Below are 26,280 nucleotides of genomic sequence, written 5' to 3'. Positions count from 1 at the left end.
TATTTTTTAAAATAATTCTGTTGAAGCATAGCTGAAAAGCAATGCTTGACTTTCATTGGTTAATTTTCATAGAATTTGTATTTATTATTACTTTTGTCAGATTCAAGTTATTTCTTTTGTTCTTATTGTGAATTTTTCTTTCATTGACAGAGGGGTACCAACAATTTTGTCCATGTGTGTAACATAATGATGCTGCCATATATGCAAAATATAATCTATGGCTTTGTTAAGTTTCATTATTATTGTTGATGCTACACATTAGCAACTGGAAATTCTGAGAAGCCAGTCCTGTTAGCAATGTGGGTTAGGGAGGCGGGACTCTGGGGAGAAACAAGATATGTTATGTAAATTCCAGGTTAAACTGGTGTAGTCTGCTTGTTTCCAATGAGATTGTGCTCAATTTCTCAAGACACCAAGTACTTTCATTATGAAATAGTATGAAGTACTGAAGGACTTTTAGGTCTTTGGCTGTTCTCCTACCATTTAGACTATAGTCTATAGCTGGTAATCTATACCTATGAAATAATCTCATGACCTGGTTAGTGAGTTGAACTTGGAATGAACTGGGTAGACTACCTCCATGGTTTAATGTTTAAATGGATTACTTTTGGGGGTAATCTTTAAAAAGCCTTTTGTTTAACAGATGTTTGAATTACTGAATTATGGGGTCATATTTACTTATATTTATTTATCAAGTTTAATGACTAATACATCCTTCTGGGGTAGATTGACCCAGTTTTAAAGTAAGGTGATCTCAAGCATATTTACTGGTAGAGGACAGTAGTTCGTTTAGCAGACAGTTCAATCCTGTGAAGTTTAAAAGCGAGAACCATCTATTGTTGTAGAAGCAGGACAGAATCTTATCTGATCACACTGGAAACACATTGTAATGAGTCTAAACAGAATCTGGTCGACGCAGATCCAGATACTATCCAGATACATGGCATGCTAATACAGGTGTAAACAGGCTCTCAGAGAGAGTATCCCATGGGGAAATCACACAGTCTCTCTCTCTCTCTCTCTCTCTTTACACATATGTATACGTGTTAAGCTACACTTTGATCTTTTCTTTTTATGGTCTTTCCTGTGTTATTCATATGATATTCATCTCTTTTATCTGTGGTAAATCCATTATTATTCTAAACTGTGATTAAGAGCATACTGCTATGCTAACTTTTAATGCTCTTCTTTGGGTGATATTGATTGAAGAGATTCAGACATTACTTATAAAACTGAATCTTTATGGAGTTTAATTATTATAGATTTTTTTACTTTATTAATTTAATCAGTAAATATTTTTACGAATGTAACCTCCAGTGGTTCAGGTATTCTGTCACTGAACCAGGTTTCCGGAGTAGCAATATGCAAGGATAAAAAAAAAAACCCTACAGATGAAAATTCAACCAATACTTGCTAACCTGCAACAAAACAAATGTTCTAACCAGCAAATCTGTTACATATACATTCATGCCTCTTCACTAAATCTCTTAATAACCCCAAGATTATTTTCCTACCTTCTGTTGCTGACTTTTCTTTCTACATATGCTGACGAGTGTTCTTCCTGCTGTCTCTGAATCAGTCCTTACTTCCACAAGACTTTAAAATCTGCTTGTCTTCTGTAGTCAGTGAGGGGGGTGTCAGCTAACCACCCTCTTCATTTCCTCACACTTGACCCGCCTTTTTCTGAACACTCCATATTCTGAGACCACATCTCATTAGCATGATCAGATAAGGCCCTTCAGTTCCTAAGTGTCAATGCCAACAGCACACTACAGTACACACCGTACAGGCCTGATGATGGGGTTAAGGGAAAGTCATTAGCAGGCCTTAATATCTTATTAATAGTAGAGAAAAATGCTGATGACAGTGGTGTAATAGTCAATATTAACATTTTTAAGGACCTCCGTACAGCCATGTCACTCCTCTGCTGCGTTCTCTCTTCACTGGCGTCCAGGCTTTTTTCTGTCCTGCACCGAAGTGGTAAAACGAACTTCCACTGGGTGTCCAAACAGCAGAGTCCTACACTCACTGGCTTTAAACCCAGACTGAAGACCCTCCTCTTCTGAGAGTACTTGGGCGAGGAGTAGAAGCAAGCAGAACAGCTTCATGATCAGAGATATGAAGACCAGTGCCACACAAGAAGAAGGAGAAGGGCGTGAAGTGCAGACATTATGAACAATGTGTGTGTTGGTGTGTATAGGGAAGTTTACTGGTCGAATAAGGTGAAATCTAAAGTATCGAGTTACTCGTCCACACTCAAAACATCATTAATGAAGTCTTGAAGAAGAGACAGTAAAAGACTGAAACATTAAAGTACAGTATATTAATGATGACCTTATGATTTCTTCAAAAAATTCTTAAAACAGTATAAAACTAGGAAAATATCTTTTGATGAACACATCATATTTAAGTCCGCACTGTGTATATTAATATTTTATATAAAATCATTTATATTGAAAGTCTGAATCACCAGAGTACAACTCAGAAAGAACAGGGATTCATTCATTTGCATATTTAGTCAAAAAACAACAACAACAAAAAAACAGATATGGGGTATTAGTTCAAATAAAAAACTTACTGAATAATGATAATGAATAATGACCCTTAACACGTCTAAACACACAGATACCTTCAATAAAATTCATGAATTATAATATACAGGGTGGGCCATTTATATGGATACACCTAAATATCCAACACAATGGGCAGCACTTTGAACACATTTTATAAGTGGTCAGAAACTTGTAAAAAACTCATGAAAGAATAAAGTTACATTAAAACCAAGCATACCTTTGTTTTTCTTGTGAAATTCTCAATACGTTTGATGTGTTACATGACCCTCTTCCTATTGAAAAAAATAAAGTTGGATCCAAAATGGCTGACTTCAAAATGGCTGCCATGGTCACCACCCATCTTGAAAAGTTTTGCCCCTCCCATATACTAATGTGCCACAAACAGGAAGTTAATATCACCAACCATTCCCATTTTATTTAGGTGTATCCATATAAATGGCCCACCCTGTACAATATACAAAAGCAACATAAAGGATTTGAAGTCTCTGACTGTTAAACTGATCTCAGATCTGCACTAAAGTACTTTAATCATTTCAATACTGAACACCTCACTCAGTTACAACCAGTACAGCATCACTCCACACCCCTCTTCTCACACTCTGTTGGGTGGATCTGATCAGTCTGAGTGGTTTCCATGGTGACAGTCAGTGTTGCTTTCTCACAGTCTGAAAGAAAAAAGAACAAACACAGGAAACTGGGGTGAAGCTTCACAGTCACACCCTGAAGACTTGACGGAGGACATAAACACTGTGAAGTATATTAATAATAATAATAATAATAATAATAATAACAATAATAATAATAATAATTATTATTATTATTATTATTAAGTAATATAGACAAAGCTGCAGTCTGAGACCTCAAGCATGATTCAGCACAATTGGCGAACTAGGTCTACAAATGCCTCCTGCAGTTTGGGCCTTATTTAGAGAGAAAGGATGATGCCTGCAGTCAGTCAGAGTTTATTATTGGTCATAATTGTTGAGAAGTGCTCTATGAACACAGTCTGTGCTTAATTTCATATGAACTGATCTGTTGGGGTCAAGATGGTCACTGAGTTCTGTTTAGATTGACCTTTTGACCTTTGTATAATAAGCTGTAGTCAGTGCATGAAGAAGTCAGACAAGGAGTCCAATTTCTGACATATGTAATAGCAGTTATTCAGGTCAGAGAACTATATCAAACGGTACCATCTGTTTATCTATAGACATCATAATATCAGCATAATAAGAATTACAGTGATAGTATGTAGCGCCCCCTTACGGTCAGTCTGGACCAACATTTACACACCTGATCAGAGTCTCAACTTGATCAGATGAAATGCTGATGAGGTAAAACGATGTGCCAAGCACCAATACCAAACTGCAATGATTAATTGATAGAGGGAGACCATGTTGAGTAAAAATAAATTTTGATAATTATGTCATTTTAGAGACCACAAATTATTTTATGACCAAAATTGAACAAAATCAAAGATGTTGTTAGATGTTGCCTCCTTATTTATTCAACTTCATGATTATTGATCCATGTTAAGGCTAACTGGGCTGAGGTTGAGCGTCTGAGTAGCTGTATGATTTACTACAAGTTTACAAAGTATACACATATTGTTGGTACCGCTCGGTTAATGAAAGAAAAACCCACAGTGGTCACAGAAATAACTTGAATATGACAAATGTAATAATAAATAAAAAAATCTACTTAACAATTAAAAAATAATTAACAAATGAAAATCTGACCCTGATTTTGAACCATGCTTCAACAGAATTATTTTAAAATGTAAACTCATTAAACAGGCAAGGACAACATTGTTGAAAGGAGGACACCATTGTTTAAAACAAATCATAAAAAAGCCAGACTGGAATTTGCCAAACTACATTTTGACAAGCCCCAAAGCTTCTGGGAGAATGTCCTATGGACAGATGAGACAAAAATGGAACTTTTTGCCAAGGCACATCAGCTCTATGTTCACAGATGGAAAAATTAAGCATATCAAGAAAAGAACACTGTCCCTACTGTGAAACATGGAGGAGGCTCTGTTATGTTCTGGGGCTACTTTGCAGCATCTGGCACAGGGTGTCTTGAATCTGTGCAGGGTACAATGAAATTTCAAGACTATCAAAAGATTCTAGAGAGAAATGTGCTGCCCAGTGTCAGAAAGCTTGCTCTCAGTTGCAGGATAATGACCCAACACAGCTAAAAACCCCCAGAAATGGCAAAGAGGAAAACATTGGACTATTCTGAAGTGGCCTTCTATGAGCCATGACTTAAATCCTATTGAGCATCTTTGAAGGGAGCTGAAACATACTGTCTGGAAAAGGCGCCCTTCAGACCTGAGACAACTGAAGCAGTTTGCTCATGAAGAGTGGGCCAAAATACCTGCTGAGAGGTGCAGAAGTCTCATGGACAGTTAGAGGAGTCATTTGATTGCAGTGTTTGCCTCAGAAGGTTGTGCAACAAAACATTAAGTTAAGGGTACCATCATTTCTGTCCAGGCCTGTTTCATGAGTTTATTTTAAAAAAATAATTCTGATGAAGCATGGTTAAAAAGCAATGTCTGACTTTCATTTGTTAATTTTAATTGCATTTTAATTTATTATTACTTTTGTCAGATTCTTTCTGTCAGATATTTCTGTGACCATTGTGGGTTTGCTGGAGCTTAAAGTCTACCAGATCTTCCAGGGGCTCCAAAACAGTCATCAGTACAAGTGGATTCACTCACTGCTAGAGTGTCATACTCAGGAGATCTGCACCGAGGATCCAGAGCTGTGTAGACATCATCAGCAGGTCTGGAATCAACAGTCTGTTTGAGGGAAAGACAGAATGAAGCAGAGGAAGAGAAATGAAGACATTTGGTGTTTGTAGGAGTTCTTTCTGAATCTGAATGTCTGAGTGAACTGTGTTTCTGAAGAGACACTTACTGCAAGTGTGTGGTACACATCATCAGAGGACCTGGACATGGGGTCAAGAGCCGTGTACGTGTCGTCCTGGGCATTAGGGTCAGTGTTCTGGAGAGAGGAGGGTTAGAGAACAGGAGCAGTTTGAACACAGAACTAAATAAATTCACTCCTTCATTAAATCCATTCATCAGAATCTCCTCCTTTAACCACAACCTGACATGTTTGATGCCTCACTTCAAGAAGCTCCAGCAGGAATGTTCACCAGTTTTATCCAGGATGTTACAGAGCTAAACACTGCTGAGTGTAAAGGACTGTTCTCAACTAAGACTATGGAGACGTTTCCCAGAAAACACATCAGAGTGAAGACATTGAGTTGGTTGTTGACTCGTAAACTATTTCTGAAAGTTTAAGAATCACAGTTTTCTTTCATTCTTCTGGTCTGTGATGTTCATGAAGTGTTGTTGTGAGCGGAGGTGCTGAGACTGAATCACAGTGCTGGAGACTCCAAACTGCAGAGCTCTCAATCAGCACCTTGGACAACACTCTTACTCTACACCTGTGCTTCTCTACACACACGTCTTATCCAGCACAGCCATCTACAGGTGGAGATTTGTAATGACTCCAGCTGCTGGAGTTCCTCTACACTGCAGAGTGGAGTGTTTACCCTGCTCGAACCCACTAAATCAGCTCAACAGGTCAGAAACAAGCCCTTCAGGAGCTCAATCAGATTAGAAAACACTAAACTGTGCAGCTTCTCTCCAACAGCAGTCTTTAACATCTCACCTGGTAGTCGTGTTCCTCCACCTTTCTCTTCTTCTTCTTGTTCCTGCTTTCAGAGAAGAGTCAGTGTTTTATCAGCATGATTTATTATTGATCAGTCATTACCTTACTATGAACGTCAGTCCTGCTCTGTCTCATGTTCTGCTGAATTTCATGTTTTATTATTAGCTTTAATAGAAAGTTGATTAAACTGACAACATCTGATCTGATTTCAGTTCTCTGATAAAGGAACATGGAGAGAACAGATTCAAATACGTCAAAATAACACAAATGTTCACACAGATGTTCATTCTTACCACATCAAAAAAACAACAGCCATAATCGCTGCAACCCCACAGAGTCCGACTCCGACCCCCACATATAGAACCACGGAGTGTTCTGCTTAAAGACACACAGAGCCAATGTTTTATGCTCTACAAAACTCCACCCAACATCTAAACATCTACAAATGTTTAGATGACATTTCTTTAAAGACCTTGTAAAGTGAGGGGTACAGCAGATGATCTTTTAGGCCCGTGTTCATTCTGAGCCTCACAGTAGTACCATCCACTGCTTTTGGAGTCCAGGGTAAAGCTGTAACTGTTTCCAGATCCTACAGGTGAACTTCCACCTTCTTTAAACCAGGTGTAGTTCTGCACAGGTGGGTTTGCATCATAGCTGCAGGTCAGATTCACTGAACTGCCCTCCCCTATTTCACCAGAGGGACTGATGGACACTGAGACTTTGTTTGGGCCATCTAGAGGTAAAATAAGACATTACACTTCATGGGGAGTCCTGTGGAAGTTAATATGTGTAGTTAATTTTTACACAAAAATACTTAGTAGAGTTTAAACTTTAGCCACAATCAGTTCAGCTTGAACCCTCAGCTCTGTTTGTTTTCTGAGACTGAATGAAAGAATCTGTACTTACATCTGACATTAAGAGTGACCTCAGGAGAGTGAAGCTCCTGATCCTCTACAGCACAGTGATACCTGCCTGCATCCTCCCTGCTGACCGACTGCAGATGGAGTTGGTCAGTTCTGGAGGATAAAGGAGCTCCATTTCTGTACCAGGTGAATGTTGGTCTGATAGTCAGATTGCAGGTGGTTTTACATTTGAGGGTGACTTCACCTCCCTCCATCACTCTCTCAGGAACCTCCACCTGGAGATCTGCCAACAAGAGAAACCCACTTCTACTGCATCATCCTCACATTAGCTGAATGAATGGGTCACTAGCACTATTTACAGAATGTGGTGGAAGGTGTTAAGCAGCCACTGGAACTGTTTACAACTGTGAAGATCATAATCTACTGTACCTCATTAACATATCACTGGTATAGGCCACTAACCAGTGCTCATCATTAATCCAGTATTCAAAGTAGTGTCTTCTAGGAGCCTAAACAATTTCTAGCCGGTTTCACTGACCCTCATCAGTATAAAATGTCTTGGGAAAACTGTTCCCAATACAAATCATAACCTTCCCAACATGACCTACAGCAGTTGGTCTATATTGTATAACAAAAGATGCTCTGACTATTTAATAATTACAACACCCCCTTCCCCCGAACATTAGGGCACCTCATGACTGTTAAGTCAAGCTGACAACTGATGTGAAAGTCCAGTAGTACTGTCCGATCATGCAACTAGACTGATTGCAAAGACAGTGGGAAAGCATACAGAGTGAACTTCTGAAGCCAAAAAGAAAGACAGGACACCCAAATCAGCATAATAGGTGAACTCTTTAGGATAGTCAGCACATTCCACACACTGCACAGGTCAAAATTTGGAAAGGCGAGGCTTTATTCCCTGAGGACATAAAGAAAGGCAGGACACCTCCAGTAGTCCATACTGACACTGCATAACAGTGTTGTACCAGAAGACCGGCCACTGAGGAGAAATATGAATGTTCATGAAAACGTTCAACACTCAGTCCCACCTTTCAACAGCGGAGCGGCTAGCGGAGCACTCACCCAACCGGCCAACACTCCCAATTAATCAACCAGTTAATCATTGGAAAACTGCACTAGCACTGACTGCACTATGGGAGCTCCTAACATCACCAAATACCCCACTGGCCCATTTACAATTGTGAGCAATCCTGTGAAATTTACACAAAATGTACACAATACCACAGACTGACAAACAACCTCTTCCGCAAAGCTTTCACATTACTCAATACGCCCTGCACCACGCACTTTTCCCAGACACCCATTCCACACAGTTAAGCAGCACAATCCTCCAAACCGTGTGATCACTGATACTACAATTACTACAGTGCAGCTAAAACTGAACTTATATTCAGTAAAACCTAGGATCAGATCCAGTCCTGTTTATGAAGATCTCACTCACAGAAACTGATCCTAGATCAGCTCTCTTACTCTGAAATGCTTTGTGGATTCTGGTTCTCCAGTTCTAAGCAGTGTTCTTCAGGTGTGGTTTGAAGGACTGATGTGATTATATTACAGAACTGCTGGAGGAATCCTGTTCACCAGTGAATGAAGTACAGTGTCTTATTTCTGCTGATGGAGCTTACCTGTGACTGAAAGATCTACTCCGTCTTTACTCTGATATTTATAACGCTCTCCAGTAGTTTTATTTGTTTTAAATCTGAAGTAGTAGTTGCTCTGGTCCTTTTCTGTCAAATCCTTCAGCATGAAGGTGCAGTTGTGGTGTTTGTCTCCGAGGTACTGAACTCTGCCTATGTACTCTGCATCATCTAACAGATCAGCAGGTTCTGAAGCAGGTCTAATCAGCTCTTTGGTCCAGTAGGTTATTTTGGCTGACTGATCCAATGGATATATGTAAGTGCAGCCCATGGTCACTGTAGACCCCTTTAGAGCACAGATAGGGTTAGGGTTGAAATTCACATCCCACAATCTCTGAGCAACAGCTCCTGCAACACAGAATCCAGAAGTGTGTAAATGGAGACTCTATGGGTCTCAGCCAGTAAAGCTGCTGCAGAAAGTCTCACTTCAGCTCATTTCTAAGGCTGTTCATTTCAGCTGAGTTTGGAATAATCAGCTGCAATAAGCTGAGCTCGTTTGGAGCTAAAAGCACAAAGTGAGAAGCAGGAGGGTGGAGAAGGAGATGCAAAGTACACCACACTGAACACACAACATATTAGTCATACAATCACATTTAAAAGTATTTGAATAGCAGGGCCAACACTTTTTTGCTTGAGATCTAAAGACCACAATTTCACCTTTCATCAGCCCAGCCTACAAGAGGTATTTTCACCTACTGACTAACTCACAAACATTGGTGAAACACACATACACAAGGACTGGCTCTTGTTTTCCTAGAAGAGGCATTTTCACTTACTGACTGATTGACCTGTGCTGCAGAGAGGAGATGTAATCTTAGGTAAGATGTGGTTGGGTCTCCTTGCTTAAAATATTACCGTAAAGGGAAAGGGTGTGAAGACATACCATAATTGTGTGTATCAAAGTCCAAAGTGATATGTAGGCGCATGTAGGCTCAAAAAGCTACCTTGTCCGAAAGCACTACTGCAGTAATAGCAAGCCGGCTAGCGGGCTTGTCCAACATTACTACCTTTGTGAGAGCACTGTAGCTAGCGGGCTCCTTCAACACCACAACTGCATTAATAGCATGGCAGCCAGAGGGCTTGTCCAACATTACTACCTTTGGGATAGTACTGTGGTTAGCGGGCTTGTTCAACACCGCTACTACAGTGATAGCATGGCAGCTAGTGAGCTCGTCCAACACAACTGATTTTATATCTGACTAAATATCGATTATACAATGTTTTCGTCTTTTACAATAGTCACTATGTCAGATTTGCCAATTTTCAGTGGTACTTGCCACGTCTTCAACATTCAGTTATTGTTCATGTCCTTGTGTGAGTTCGTAGGTCCTCAGGAAGGAGGGTCAAGAAATTCAGTCATGGCTATATAAGCACAATGTGTGATGTTAGCGGTTTTGTGTTGTGAAAAATAAGAAATACAAATTATTGAGGAGCCATTTTTAGCTCTGCCCAACATTTCCCTGTGTCACAATTTCATATGTTTACAAGGACATTGATACAAAGCACCAAAGCATGTCTCTGTAAACTGGCAGACAGAATGTTTCTGTAGACTGAATTCATTGCTATCATCATCAATCACATCATAAATAAGGATTAGTGAACCTATTCCACAAGCAGGCATGTCATGACACTGCCTCCACCATGCTTGACTGATGTGTTTATGCTTATTCTTTCTTTTTCCACATGTTGATGGAGGTAAATCGTGGTTTGATCAGTCATAAAACTTTTATGTCTCATTTCTGTATTTCTTTGCAAATTCGAATCTGAGTCTTACAGATAATGAACGGTTTGCATCTTGTGGTATGGCCTCGATATTTCTTTTACAAATCAGGTCTGTGGAGACTGTTATTGATTTTTACTCACTTGAAAAAAATGGATGGATCCAAACAGGAGGTTGCATGTTACAATATTTAGATGTAAATAATAAAAAATAAACATTAAAATTCTGCTCTATCCTCTGTCTATCACCTTATCATTTGAGCTCAAACCTTAATGTCTTCAGTGTAAAGCAATAATACAAGGCCTCGCTGTTTCTTCAGAAGAGACTGTAATTAGAAAAGATGTCTTGATCATTGTGTACTGTACTGTCTCATGATTTAATGACATGAACTCACCATTGACTGCAAGAAGAATGATCAGAGTGGGAGGAGTTCTTCTGACTGACATCACAGCAAAGCTTTTAAAAATAACAAGGAATACATTTTTCAAAATAATCATTATATTTATTTAACTGTAACTGTAGGTGCGGTATGTAGTTTAAAACTAATGAAATATGTTAGAAATATGTACATTTCAGAGTTCCAGTCTAAAAGCTTATCATGTAACAGTTTCAACATGATATTTCATTAATGCTGAAGAACATAGGAATTTAAACAAATTACAAAATTACATTAAACTAAAGAGAAAACCTAGCTTAGAAACATGAACTTGACCTGACCAAGATGAATGAATGATACTCTATGAATATCTAGACAAATGTGAACATAGGTTATAAATGTCTTATTATCTTAAAAAAAGTAAATACAGTTGTTCTTACCTGGCTGGTGGCAGTCTGCTCACTATTTAGTCTGAACAGCAAATGAAGCAACAAGTAGCAGCTTTAAGGTTTTCAAGTTACAACACTTTCTGAGGTTTCCTACATTCTGAAAGTGTACACACTTCTTGTATCCCTCTTCTGCTTTTTTTTACTGCGTCATTCCTTCTTGCCACAATGACGCTCCACTCAGCCAGAACAAACCAGAACATTTGGAGTACACTAATACATGACACTTTAGTCAGAACTGGGCCAACAAATCTAATTGTATACTTGGAAACCTGTGTTAGACTGGCTTACTCATCTGTCAGAAAATATAATATGGTTTATTCTCATAACGGTTATGTGTGAGCTACACTTTAGAGGCACTGTATCAAGGTCAGTAGGAGAGACAGAGAGAAAGAGAGTGAGATGCTCACACTAACACAGCCCACCACAACCCACTGATGACATTACTGTTTGACAAGCCCATGGGGAGTGAGGAAGTGGTCACATTGACAGACAGACAGAAAGGAACAAATTATCCTGCAGTCCTTCAATATGCTATATACAGACCCACTTAGTGAGACTCATTTATTTATGAATATTTAATTTTGATCATATAGATCTTAAGAGTATGTATGATTTACTTATTTATTCTTATTTTTGATCATTTACAATAAATTAATCAGCAAAACAAAAATAAAAAATTAATTAGCTAATATCACTGGGAAAACTACAGGCATGGACTCCACAAAACCTCTGAAGGTGTACTGTGGTATCTGGCACCAAGACGTTAGCAACAGATCTTTTAAGTCCTGTAAACTGTGATGTGACCTTCATGAGCATCACTTACACTTAGGCCATGACCCTGTCGCCGGTTCACCGGTTGTCCTTCTTTGGAGCACTTTCAGTAGGCACTGACCACTGCATACTGGGAATACGCCAAAAGATCTGCATGGTGTTTTGGAGAGGATCTGACCCAGTCGTCTAGAACATCACAGTTTTGTTCTAGTCAAAGTGTCTCTGATTCCTATACTTGTCCATCTTTCCTGCTTCCATTTATCACCTTCAAGAACTGGCTGTTCACATATCCAAACCTTGACAGGTGCCACTCGAACCAGGTCATCAATGTTATTCACTCAGTGTTTTAATGTTATAACTGATCGGTGTATTTAATAAGAAAAAAAAACAAAACAATAAAAACGCAACAGTGAACATGAAATAGTACAGCATATACTATACAATTTATTTCTACAAATCAGTTCCCACGATTTACAAAATGTCCTGTTCTAAAAGTGTCTCCAAACTCTGCTGGACTTCATCCTCACTTTCTCTCTCAATAACAGAGCATGGTATAATAATAAGAGTCTTTCAAACTGAATCCTGAATATATTCTCTCTCTCTCTCTCTCAGGCTGGTTTGTGGTTCTTCTATTCTGATTGGTCTCTGTGGTGATGATGTCAGAGATGTTTTGTCATCTACTGTTGGTTCATGCTGCCATCTAGAGGAATGTAGATGTAACTACATGCACTCTGTCCCATCAGACCCATCACTGACTGACTGATATCTAGAGCTCTGTAGAGACTCACCTGACTCTTTATCCATCTTTCTCTTCTGGACTGCCAGCAGGAGAAAAGCAGAAAACCCTTTAATGCAGCATAAAAAAGTGAATATCTGAACGCACATACAACATCAGTTCTGCTGATGGGGTAAAGGAGAAGCTGTAAACAGCAGAAAAAAAAAGTTAACCATTTCCCTGGCCGTTGCTGATGGCAATGGTGTAACTGTCAGTTTTAACCTTTTAAGGACATGATCTTTATGAACCACTGCATGCACATATGCTCCAGCTCTAGTCCTACAGCTTTCATTCTTCACAACCCAGAGCTACAAGATGTGACAGTATCAGTATTCTGTGAAGGCCATACTGGGCTAAGGTGGCTAAGATAGTGCCATCTTAATTGTGTAACCAGAACTTCAAAAGATGACATCATTCACTACGGGATGGACGACAGATCAAGCATGTTCGTGAGAGCAGGAAACCCACCATTTCTAAGATCCCTAAAAGTGATACTGTGGAGTAGTTGATGTCTCTGTGTGATCTCTGTGTGATGAGAAATGAGAAACAGATATGATCAGAGATATGAAGATCAGTGCCACAAAAGAAGACACTATAAATATATGTCTGTAGATGTTTCTAGGAAGGTTTACAATGTTGAACAAGGTCAAAACTAAAGAACTGACTAACTCATCCACACTCAGAACATGTGTTTAATAATGCCTGGAAGAAGAGTCAAATACCTCATGCTGAAACAGAAGATACTTAATAATACTTAATAATTTGAAGGATTTGAAATCAATCCTGACAACTGATCGCAGATCTGCACTACAATACTTTAAACAGAAGAAGAGCTGAAAAAGCAGATGAAGACTCCAGCAGGATCATGGAGGAAGAAGAAACATGAGGAAGACAAACAGAAGAGCTGAGAAAACAGATCCCAGTACAAACTCCACAGATGAAGAACGTGTGAAGCTGTTCAGTTGCTAGTGAAGGAGAGTCCAAAGTGGAGACGCTGGTGGAGCTTAAAGTCTACCAGATCTTCCAGGAGCTCCAAAACAGTCATCAGTACACGTGGATTCACTCACTGCTAGAGTGTCGTACTCAGGAGATCTGCACTGAGGATCCAGAGCTGTGTAGACATCATCAGCAGGTCTGGAATCAACAGTCTGTTTGAGGGAGAGACAGAATGAAGCAGAGGAGGAGAAATGAAGACATTTGGTGTTTGTAGGAGTTCTTTCTGAATCTGAATGTCTGAGTGAACTGTGTTTCTGAAGAGACACTTACTGCAAGTGTGTGGTACACATCATCAGAGGACCTGGACATGGGGTGAAGAGCCATGTACGTGTCGTCCTGAGCATTAGGGTCAGCGTTCTGGAGAGAGGAGGGTTAGATAACAGGAGCAGTTTGAACACAGAACTAAATAAATTCACTCCTTCATTAAATTCATTCATCTGAATCTCCTCCTTTAACCACAGCCTGACATGTTTGATGCCTCACTTTAAGAAGCTGCAGCAGGAATGTTCACCAGTTTTATCCAGGACTGTTCTCAACTAAGACTATGGAGACATTTCCCAGAAAACACATCAGAGTGAAGACGTTGAGTTGGTTGTTGACTCGTAAACTATTTCTGAAAGTTTAAGAATCACAGTTTTCTCTCATTCTTCTGGTCTGTGATGTTCATGAAGTGTTGTTGTGAGCGGAGGTGCTGAGACTGAATCACAGTGCTGGAGACTCCAAACTGCAGAGCCCTCAATCAGCACCTTGGACAGGCCTCTTACTCAAATCAAATAAAATCAAATCAAATTTTGAGATTTGAGTAAGAGGCCTCAATCAGCACCTTGGACAGGCCTCTTACTCTACACCTGTGCTTCTCTACACACACGTCTTATCCAGCACAGCCATCTACAGGTGGAGATCTGTAATGACTCCAGCTGCTGGAGTTCCTCTACACTGCAGAGTGGAGTGTTTACCCTGCTCGAACCCACTGAATCAGCTCAACAGGTCAGAAACAAGCCCTTCAGGAGCTCAATCAGATTAGAAAACACTAAACTGTGCAGCTTCTCTCCAACAGCAGTCTTTAACAGCTCACCTGGTAGTCGTGTTCCTCCACCTTTCTCTTCTTCTTCATGTTCCTGCTTTCAGAGAAGAGTCAGTGTTTTATCAGCATGATTTATTATTGATCAGTCATTACCTTACTATGAACGTTAGTCCTGCTCTGTCTCATGTTCTGCTGAATCTCATGTTTTATTATTAGCTTTAATAAAAAGTTGATTAAACTGAAAACATCTGGTTTGATTCAAAATAAGGTAAAATAATCTGCATTAATGTTCATTTTTAAATCACTTGTTTCAGCTTGTTGATCGTCTAATCTTCATACTCTTACCTTACACACACAATAACACCAATGACCAACAAACAGCCAGCAGACACTCCAACACCTGCATACAGACCAATACTCTTGACCCCTGTGTGCAGATAACAGACAAACTCAGTTAGAAATGATGCTAATTTTTATAAATATTAATGAGAGATATTCAACTTAATGTATCTTTTCCCACCATTAACACCTTCTAGAGTGACCGGCACTGCAGATGCTGTCTGAGAGCCGTATGTATTCTGAGCTACACAGTAGTAGGATCCACTCTGTACACCACTGTAACTGTGTCCAGATCCTACAGGTGAGCCCCCACCTTCTTTAAACCAGGTGTAATTCTGCACAGGTGGGTTTCCATCACTGCTGCAGGTCAGAGTCACTGAACTGCTCCAAGCTGATTCACTGATGGACACCCAGACTTTCTTTGGAGCGTCTATGAAATATAATGATAGAAGAGCTTTCTTTAAATACAGAGATGACGTCTCAGATTATGTCAGTTTCATCATTTCAACTCTAAATGAAGCAGAACAAGAACTTACATAGAACAGTTAATGACTTGTACTCTGATGATCGAGACCCTTGTGTGTTGGTTGCCATGCACTGATATTCTCCACTATCTGCAGATCTGATGTTTGTGATGCTGTAGATCTGATTGGTCCATTTCTGCAGAACTTCTTTATCCACCTTCTTAAACCAGGTGTATTTCTGCACAGGTGGGTTTCCATCACTGCTGCAGGTCAGAGTCACTGAACCGCCCTCCACTATTTCACCAGAGGGACTGATGGACACTGAGACGCTCTTTGAAGGATCTAGAAAATAGAAAATATGAGAATATATGAGTGGAATGTGAGAGTTCCAGTGATCTTAATGAAAGTCAGTAAGTTCCTCATTAGTGGATATTAATGAATTACTCACACAGAACATTCAGAGTTACAGTATCAGAGGATTTCTCTCCATGTTCATTACTGGATCTACACTTGTATCCTCCACTGTTCACAGAGCTGATCTTCTTCATTGTGAAGGTCTCTCCTGTTGCTACTAATGATGTTCCTTTAAACCAGGTATATTGCACAGGTGGGTTTCCATTACTACTGCAGGTCAGAGTCACTGAACTGCCCTCCACTATTTCACCAGAGGGACTGATGGACACTGAAACTCTCTTTGGAGGATCTAAATATCAGAGAACAAAATAACTATCACTGGAAATTACATCTTTTAAGAGGAGGACATTACAGTGTTCTGAGCTTTCTGCTGTTCACCCTGCTGTCTTAAGACTGTGCAGCAAAACACAGCCCAAACCACATCATAAAGTTCACCAATGACACAACAGTGCTGGGTCAACATACAGAGAGGAGGTGCAGCGGCTGACAGACTGGTGTAAATTCAACAACCTTCACCTGAATGCAGACAAGACCAAGAAAATGGTTGTTTTCTTCAGGAGAGCACAACACGACCACTCTCAGCTCTACATCAGCGGGTCCACTATAAAGAACATCAAGAGCACCACGTTCCTTGGTCTCCACTTAGCAGAGAACCTCACCTGGACCCTGAACACCAGCTCTACAGCCAAGAAAGCCCAGCAGCATCTCTATTTCCTTCGGAAGCTCAGAAAGGCCCATCTCCGTCCACCCATCCTCACCATCTTTTACAGAGGCACCATGGAGAGCAACCTGAGCAGCTGCATCACTGCCTGGTTTGGGCACTACACTGCCTCTGACCACAAGACCCTCCTACAAATAATGAAAACAGCTGAGAGGATCATTGGAGTCTCACTCCCATCCACCATGGACATTTGCACCAAAGCAACCAGCATTGTGGATGACCCCACCCACCCTTCACACAAACTTCTTCCTCCTGCCATCAGGAAGAAGGTACCACAGCTTCCGGTCCAACGCGACAAGACTCTGCAACAGCTTTTTTCCACAAGCCATCAGACTTCTCAACTCCAGAGACAGTTAAACTGATTTACACTGAGGGTCTTGGATTATGTTGACAGTTTGTAGGGTATTCCTGAGTGGAACTGTGTACTGAGTACTGTGCTGAGCTTAGTGGAACTGTGAAAACTTTGTCACAGATACGTGAACAAGGTGGAGTTCATAGGATGTTAAATTTGGAGGAGGAGCTTCAGACTGATTATAAACAAAAAAGCAGAAAAAGAACTTACATAGAACAGTTAATGACTTGTACTCTGATGATCGAGACCCTTGTGTGTTGGCTGCCATGCACTGATATTCTCCACTATCTACAGAGCTGATGTTTGTGATGCTGTAGATCTGATTGGTCCATTTCTGCAGAACTTCTTTATCCGCCTTCTTAAACCAGGTGTATTTCTGCACAGGTGGGTTTCCATCACTGCTGCAGGTCAGAGTTACTGAACTACCCTCCACTATTTCACCAGAGGGACTGATGGACACTGAGACTCTCTTTGGAGGATCTAGAAAATAGAAAATATGAGAATATATGAGTGGACTGTGAGAGTTCCAGTGATCTTAATGAAAGTCAGTAAGTTCCTCATTAGTGGACATTAATGAATTACTCACACAGAACATTCAGAGTTACAGTATCAGAGGATTTCTCTCCATGTTCATTACTGGATCTACACTTGTATCCTCCACTGTTCACAGAGCTGAGCTTCTTCATTGTGAAGGTCTCTCCTGTTGCTACTAATGATGCTCCTTTAAACCAGGTATATTTCTGCACAGGTGGGTTTCCATCACTGCTGCAGGTCAGAGTCACTGAACTGCCCTCCACTATTTCACCAGAGGGACTGATGGACACTGAGACTCTCTTTGGAGGATCTAGAACATATAATGATAGTAGAACGTCTTTAAATACAGAAGTGAACTGTCTGAGTTTAATTTCACAATTTAAACATTTGCTAGTTTGGACCATGTCATCAGCTTATGATGATTTAGGAGGACACTGTCAGAGAGAGGGGAAACTCAGAGGACCTTTAGGAATAAAGTCAGCCCCCACTTTGAGAATTGGAAGGAAGAGATGGAGTGGTGGATGTTTGGGAAGACTTAAGAAGATACAGATGGAGTTTATTGGATGATAGGTGGGGAGGAGGGGCTTCAGTCATGTTCAGAATTCAGTGATTTTATAACATGCCTGGTGACTGAGGCTGACAGAGACAAGGAAAACTCTTAGAAGAAACTTTGAGAGGAACCAGGGCTCTGTAGGGGAACCCATTGTCCTCTGGTTGGCACCGGCTTGTGGAAAGTTACTTTGGGCTCATGAACACATCAGATATGGGAATCTCATCTCTGCCATTCAGGACTGTTCTGAGTGCACTTCATGGCACATGTTTAGGGACGCTGCAACTGTTGGTGACACAGTTAACCTGGAGCAGTAAACAGCTTCAGTGACTGCTTACATCAGCAAGTGCATTGATGACATTACTGTTCCCAGGACCATCATCCTTTGTCCAATCAGAAGCCGTGGAGAGTAAACACAACCACTCTCCGCTTAACATTGACGGATCGGGAAGAAGGTACCACAGTTTCCAGTCCAACGGGACAAGACTCTGCAACAGTTTTCTCCCACAAGCCATCAAACTTCTCAACTCCAGAGGCAGTTAATCTGATTTAAACTGAGGGTCCTGGATTATACCTGTTTGAACCTAAGTGGTCCAGGAGTAAAACATCTAGTAAAGGAGAGGTGTATTAGATGATGAGACTTGATTGAGTTGGAAAGCGATGTGATAGACTACTCAAATAAATGCAGAGGGTTGCAGTTGAAGTATTGAGGTCAAATAGGTAAGAAGGTTGTTGAGTAAACAGTTCAACTGATTTATGATCACGCTGTGTTGCTAGTGAAAATAGGAATGGGATAATTTTACAGGGGAGATGATTAGGGAAGAGTGAAGAAGTGAATTAAATGGAATGGAGTGAATCAGCTGAACTGAATTCAGCTAAGTAGAGTTGAAGTAAGATTAGCTGAATTGAATTCAAGTAAAATAAAGTGACGGAGTAGAACCAAGCTGTGCCGAGTTGACTTGAGCTGGGTTGAGTACAGCTGCATAGAGCTGATCTGAGTGGAACTATGCAGACTTTGTCATTGAGACATCAATAAGGTAGACATAGAGTTTATAGGATGTTAAATTGGAAGGAGGAGCTTCAGACTGTTTATAAACAAAGAAGCAGAAAAAGAACTTACATAGAACAGTTAATGACTTGTACTCTGATGATCGAGACCCTTGTGTGTTGGCTGCCATGCACTGATATTCTCCACTATCTGCAGATCTGATGTTTGTGATGCTGTAGATCTGATTGGTCCATTTCTGCACAACTTCTTTATCCACCTTCTTAAACCAGGTGTATTTCTGCACAGGTGGGTTTCCATCACTGCTGCAGGTCAGAGTCACTGAACTGCCCTCCACAATTTCACCAGAGGGACTGATGGACACTGAGACTCTCTTTGGAGAATCTAGAAAATAGAAAATATGAGAATATATGAGTGGACTGTGAGAGTTCCAGTGATCTTAATGAAAGTCAGTAAGTTCCTCTTTAGTGGATATTAATGAATTACTCACACAGAACATTCAGAGTTACAGTATCAGAGGATTTCTCTCCAAGTTCATTACTGGATCTACACTTGTATCCTCCACTGTTCACAGAGCTGATCTTCTTCATTGTGAAGGTCTCTCCTGTTGCTACTAATGATGCTCCTTTAAACCAGGTATATTTCTGCACAGGTGGGTTTCCATCACTGCTGCAGGTCAGAGTCACTGAACTGCCCTCCACTATTTCACCAGAGGGACTGATGGACACTGAGACTCTCTTTGGAGAATCTAGAAAATAGAAAATATGAGAATATATGAGTGGACTGTGAGAGTTCCAGTGATCTTAATGAAAGTCTGTAAGTTCCTCATTAGTGGACATTAATGAATTACTCACACAGAACATTCAGAGTTACAGTATCAGAGGATTTCTCTCCATGTTCATTACTGGATCTACACTTGTATCCTCCACTGTTCACAGTGCTGATCTTCTTCATTGTGAAGGTCTCTCCTGTTGCTACTAATGATGCTCCTTTAAACCAGGTATATTTCTGCACAGGTGGGTTTCCATCACTGCTGCAGGTCAGAGTCACTGAACTGCCCTCCACTATTTCACCAGAGGGACTGATGGACACTGAGACACTCTTTGGAGGATCTAGAACATATAATGATTGTAGAACGTCTTTAAATACAGAAGTGAAATGTCTGAGTTTAATTTCACAATTTAAACATTTGCTAGTTTGGACCATGTCATCAGCTTATGATGATTTAGGAGGACACTGTCAGAGAGAGGGGAAACTCAGAGGACCTTTAGGAATAAAGTCAGCCCCCACTTTGAGAATTGGAAGGAAGAGATGGAGTGGTGGATGTTTGGGAAGACTTAAGAAGATACAGATGGAGTTTATTGGATGATAGGTGGGGAGGAGGGGCTTCAGTCATGTTCAGAATTCAGTGATTTTATAACATGCCTGGTGACTGAGGCTGACAGAGACAAGGAAAACTCTTAGAAGAAACTTTGAGAGGAACCAGGGCTCTGTAGGGGAACCCATTGTCCTCTGGTTGGCACCGGCTTGTGGAAAGTTACTTTGGGCTCATGAACACATCAGATATGCGAATCTCATCTCTGCCATTCAGGACTGTTGTGAATGCACTTTATGGCACATGTTTAGGGACGCTGCAACTGTTGGGGACACAGTTAACCTGGAGCAGTAAACAGCTTCAGTGACTGCTTACATCAGCAAGTGCATTGATGACATTACTGTTCCCAGGACCATCATCCTTTGTCCAATCAGAAGCCGTGGAGAGTAAACACAACCACTCTCCGCTTAACATCGATGGATCAGGAAGAAGGTACCACAGTTTCCGGTCCAACGGGACAAGAGTCTGCAACAGTTTTCTCCCACAAGCCATCAAACTTCTCAACTCCAGAGGCAGTTAATCTGATTTAAACTGAGGGTCCTGGATTATACCTGTTTGAACCTAAGTGGTCCAGGAGTAAAACATCTAGTGAAGGAGAGGTGTATTAGATGATGAGACTTGACTGAGTTGGAAAGCGATGTGATAGACTACTCAAATAAATGCAGAGGGTTGCAATTGAAGTATTGAGGTCAAATAGGTAAGAAGGTTGTTGAGTAAACAGTTCAACTGATTTATGATCACGCTGTGTTGCTAGTGAAAATAGGAATGGGATAATTTTACAGGGGAGATGATTAGGGAAGAGTGAAGAAGTGAATTAAATGGAATGGAGTGAATCAGCTGAACTGAATTCAGCTAAGTAGAGTTGAAGTAAGATTAGCTGAATTGAATTCAAGTAAAATAAAGTGACGGAGTAGAACCAAGCTGTGCCGAGTTGACTTGAGCTGGGTTGAGTACAGCTGCATAGAGCTGATCTGAGTGGAACTATGCAGACTTTGTCATTGAGACATCAATAAGGTAGACATAGAGTTTATAGGATGTTAAATTGGAAGGAGGAGCTTCAGACTGTTTATAAACAAAGAAGCAGAAAAAGAACTTACATAGAACAGTTAATGACTTGTACTCTGATGATCGAGACCCTTGTGTGTTGGCTGCCATGCACTGATATTCTCCACTATCTGCAGATCTGATGTTTGTGATGCTGTAGATCTGATTGGTCCATTTCTGCACAACTTCTTTATCCACCTTCTTAAACCAGGTGTATTTCTGCACAGGTGGGTTTCCATCACTGCTGCAGGTCAGAGTTACTGAAATGCCCTCCACTATTTTACTAGGGGGAGTGATGGACACTGAGACTCTCTTTGGAGAATCTAGAAAATAGAAAATATGAGAATATATGAGTAGACTGTGAGAGTTCCAGTGATCTTAATGAAAGTCAGTAAGTTCCTCTTTAGTGGATATTAATGAATTACTCACACAGAACATTCAGAGTTACAGTATCAGAGGATTTCTCTCCAAGTTCATTACTGGATCTACACTTGTATCCTCCACTGTTCACAGAGCTGATCTTCTTCATTGTGAAGGTCTCTCCTGTTGCTATTAATGATGTTCCTTTAACCCAGGTATATTCCACAGGTGGGTTTCCATCACTGCTGCAGGTCAGAGTCACTGAACTGCCCTCCACTATTTCACCAGAGGGACTGATGGACACTGAGACTCTCTTTGGGCCATCTACAGGTAGAACGACACATTACAGAGATTCTTTTTGTTTGAATAAGAAAGCTACAAACACCCTTAAGAAGAACCCCATGTTTGTTTGTTTTTTTTCAAATAAGTTTGTTAAGTTAATTACAGTAAAATGCCCCATATTTTAGCTATTAGCTGGACCAGTGTGAGGTATATGGATTGGTGTGGTGCAGATAACACCACTACTTGCTAGTGAGCAACCACACCAGGTGGGAGACTGGGGTTCGGTTCCTGGTTTGGCTGACTATGCTGCGTTAGACCAATAAAAAAAATCCTTGGGCAATATTCCTAACACTACATTGGCCCACCTCTGTAATATAAGTAACCTTTTAAGTAGCTCTTGATAAGAGCATCAGCTAAATGCTGCAAATGTAAAATGATTGAGTTTCAAAGTGCTCTGTAATTGTTTAAGGTACAATGAGTAGAAAGTAATCAGACATCGACTCTGAAATTTTCTGAATGCAAGTTCTAACCATTAAGCTGATAATAAAGACCAGCATCCCAGCTTCCTGCAGGTCCAGGGGATTGAAGCAGTGATATTACAGTCTCAAGCCTGCCTCTCTTACCTTCATGCCACAGCTGATGTCTGTAATTTTGTGAAGTTCATTAGCTTGACTGTCTTGGAGCTACCTAAAATAATTACCCAGTACTTTGGAGTTGGTACCTCACACTGACCTGATTAATATTCTGAAGTTCAGCTACTGAAACAGAAAGCTTTTGATTGATTTCATCAAACAGCTGAACATATAAGCAATCATTACTATATTAAATATGAACAGAGTTATCAACGCCAGGAGATTAAAGAGGTTTACATGCTCTTATGACAGAGATCACTGATGATCCTGAAGCTGCATCAGCTTTGGGTTCAATTAGAGCACAATCAGTTCAGCATGAACCCTCAGCTCTGTTTGTTTTCTGAGACTGAATGAATGAATCTGTACTTACATCTGACATTAAGAGTGACCTCAGGAGAGTGAAGCTCCTGACCCTCTACAGCACAGTGATACCTGCCTGCATCCTCCCTGCTGACCGACTGCAGGTGGAGTTGGTCAGTTCTGGAGAGTAAAGGAGCTCCATTTCTGTACCAGGTGAATGTTGGTCTGTTAGTCAGACTGCAGGTGGTTTTACCTGTGAGAGTAACTTTACCTCCCTCTTTCACTCTCTCAGGAACCTCCACCTGGAGATCTGCCACAAGAGAAACCCAGTTCTACTGCATCATCCTCACATTAGCTGAATGAATGGGTCAGAACTCACTGGTGTCTTAAAGAAGAAATCAAACTTAAAGAAGAATTTAAAGTAAACCTAAACCTAAACCCTGATCACCCAATTAAAATACTGACCTAGGATCAGATCCAGTCCTGTTTATGAAGATCTCACTCACAGAAACTGTTCTCTTACTCTGAAATGCTTTGTGGATTCTGGTTCTCCAGTTCTAAGCAATGTTCTTCAGGTGTGGTTTGAAGGACTGATGTGATTATATTACAGAACTTCTGGAGGAATCCTGTTCACCAGTGAATGAAGTACAGTGTCTTATTTCTGCTGATGGAGCTTACCTGTGACTAAAAGATCTACTCCATCTTTACCCAGAAACTTTCCTCCTTTATCTGTTAGAAATCTGAAGTAGTATTTCCTCTGGTCATTTTCTCTCACATCTCTCAGTGTGAGGGTGCTGTTGCTGGTTTTATCTCTTTAGTACTGAACCCTGCCTCTGTACTCTGGATCTTCTAACAGATCAGGAGGTTCTCCATCTGTAACCAGATCTTTACTCCAGAAAGCTTTTTGGACTGAGTGATCAATATGATATGTGTAAACGCAGGCCATGTTCACTGTAGACCCCTTTAGAGCACAGATAGATGTAGGCTTGTATATCACACCCCAATCCTGAGCAACAGCTCCTGCAACACAGAATCCAGAAGTGTGTAAATGGAGACTCTGTGGGTCTCAGTCAGTAAAGCTGCTGCAGAAAGTCTCACATCAGCTCATTTCTAAGGCTGTTCATTTCAGCTGAGTTTGGAATAATCAGCTGCAATAAGCTGAGTTCATTTGGAGCTAAAAGCACAAAGTGAGAAGATCCACAGCTCTTGCAGTAGGGTGGAGGAGGAGCTGCAGAGGAGCAGAAACACACTGCAGAAAACTGTTTACCATGAAACACACACACACACACACACACACTCACACACAATAATAATAATAATAATAATAATAATAATAATACAGTTTGGGTCACATGATGCTGAAAAGAGACAGCTCTGACTGACCTGAGATCAGAACCAGCAGAGGAACAGTCAGAGACATCCTGAGTGACATCATCAGCACAGCCTGTATGAACATATACCACACAATACTGTTTATTTACATCATTAATATTTCACAGCTCATCAGTATCTCTAAATCTGTCCAATCACAAGCTTTCAGTTAATACAGTCATGTGGAAAATGAGGAGACCCCTTTCTGAAAACCTCTGGAGATCTGATCTTCATGTGATCAACACTGAGAGATGGAGGTAATCTATATAAATTCTTAACGCAACTGAATAGCTCATAGCAACAACATGGAACAGCATAGTAACCACTTGGCAACAATATAGCAACTATCTTGGATTAGATTACTTCTGTTGTGGTCATCTCTCATTTAATACAACACAGTGAGAGCTGTAAGAGAGGCTGGGAGCTTTTACAGGCTTCATATTTGGTCATGTGATGCAGTTTATGTTATGGGGCAGAGAGAGTGAGGGGGTGGGGCTACACACTAGAGACTGACGGAGTGTCAGAAACACAGTCCCAGACTCCGCCCCCTGCTCCAGCCATGTACACGCCTTCCAGACGGACAAGATCTGCATGCGTAAATGTCTACCTCTCCGTCCCTGCTACAAGGGCCTAGGGTTATGGGTTCAATCCTCACTCTAGCCATTACATTAAAACCACTGAAAGGTGAAGTGAATAACATTGATGATCTGGTTCTAAAGGCTCCTGTCAATGGGTGGATATATCAGACAGCAAGTGAACAGTCAGGTCTTGAAGGTGATGATGGGGTTAAAAGCAGGAAAGATGTAAGAGCGTTAGAATCTGAGACAACCATGGCTAGAAAACTGGCTCAGAACAGGCAGGTCTTGTGGCGTGTACCACGTATTGCAGTGGTCAGTACCTATGAACAGTCCTCCAAGAGAGAAAAAACTGAATCGTCGACAGGATCTGGGCACCCAAAGCTCATTGATGCTCATGGAGGCCCCACCTCACAACTTAGATGAGTTTAAGGATCTGCTGCTTGGTGCCAGATATCACAGAACACCTTCAGAGGTATTGTGGAGTTCAAACACAGACAGGCCAGAGCTGTTTTGGTGGCATTAGGAGGCCTACGCAGTATTAGACAGGTGGTTTTAATGTAATGGCTGATTGGAATATTTCTCAACATTCATCCTGAAGACTATTTCTTTTCCTTACAAGCGACTTTTCATCATATTTTAACGATCATTAGATGAGATATTTATTCTGATGAATATTTTTCTCTGTTTAATGAAAGGGTTCAGAAAGTTTACAGTAGAAATCTCCTCTAGAGACCAACAGTCCAACTCCACTTGTTCAGCGAGCTCATTTCTCCACTCATTAACTCTAAATTCATCACTCTTCACTAATTCTAAAAGCACTGAGAGTGTTCTCCTACCTTCATTGAGCGACGCTCATCTCCTGAACCCAGAGAACGAATGCAGAGAACTGGAGGAGCTTCATCAGTTTGAACAGACTAAAGGGATGTGGTTAAGATGCCGTCATAAGGTATCGTCTGTGTGAGAGACTCCTGCTGCATTTTCTCACACTAGACCTTTTATTATCTCTGACCACTCTAGATGGTCAGGTAAGGCTGGTCAGTTCCTGAGTGCCAATGCTAAAAACACTCTACAGC

The 26,280-nt window shown here is 40.7% G+C and overlaps 2 protein-coding genes across 2 annotated transcripts in view; both read right to left on the bottom strand.

The window, feature by feature from the left end:
• LOC140535544 (sialoadhesin-like) overlaps nucleotides 1-26,280 on the bottom strand; it is a 73,015-nt gene that overhangs the window by 25,138 nt on the left and 21,597 nt on the right. The window contains 12 exon segments of the mRNA XM_072656944.1: nucleotides 6,745-6,986; nucleotides 15,761-16,030; nucleotides 16,137-16,391; nucleotides 17,386-17,655; nucleotides 17,762-18,019; nucleotides 19,380-19,649; nucleotides 19,756-20,013; nucleotides 20,120-20,377; nucleotides 21,738-22,007; nucleotides 22,165-22,368; nucleotides 23,329-23,568; nucleotides 24,642-24,702. Coding sequence (XP_072513045.1) covers nucleotides 6,745-6,986; nucleotides 15,761-16,030; nucleotides 16,137-16,391; nucleotides 17,386-17,655; nucleotides 17,762-18,019; nucleotides 19,380-19,649; nucleotides 19,756-20,013; nucleotides 20,120-20,377; nucleotides 21,738-22,007; nucleotides 22,165-22,368; nucleotides 23,329-23,568; nucleotides 24,642-24,702 — 2,856 coding nt within the window.
• On the bottom strand, nucleotides 6,924-11,388 carry LOC140536187 (sialic acid-binding Ig-like lectin 10). The gene is made up of 4 exons (XM_072657874.1): nucleotides 11,311-11,388; nucleotides 10,889-10,950; nucleotides 8,763-9,122; nucleotides 6,924-7,399 (listed from the first exon to the last, which is right to left on the bottom strand). Exons 2-4 carry the CDS (start codon nucleotides 10,938-10,940, stop codon nucleotides 7,113-7,115), a joined length of 699 nt encoding a protein of 232 aa, XP_072513975.1. The 5' UTR covers nucleotides 10,941-10,950; nucleotides 11,311-11,388; the 3' UTR covers nucleotides 6,924-7,112.

This window comes from Salminus brasiliensis, chromosome 15 (assembly GCF_030463535.1).
Source record: "Salminus brasiliensis chromosome 15, fSalBra1.hap2, whole genome shotgun sequence".
NCBI lineage: Eukaryota > Metazoa > Chordata > Actinopteri > Characiformes > Bryconidae > Salminus > Salminus brasiliensis.
Note: the sequence above shows the minus strand (reverse complement) of the source record. Positions and strands in the feature narration are given on the sequence as shown.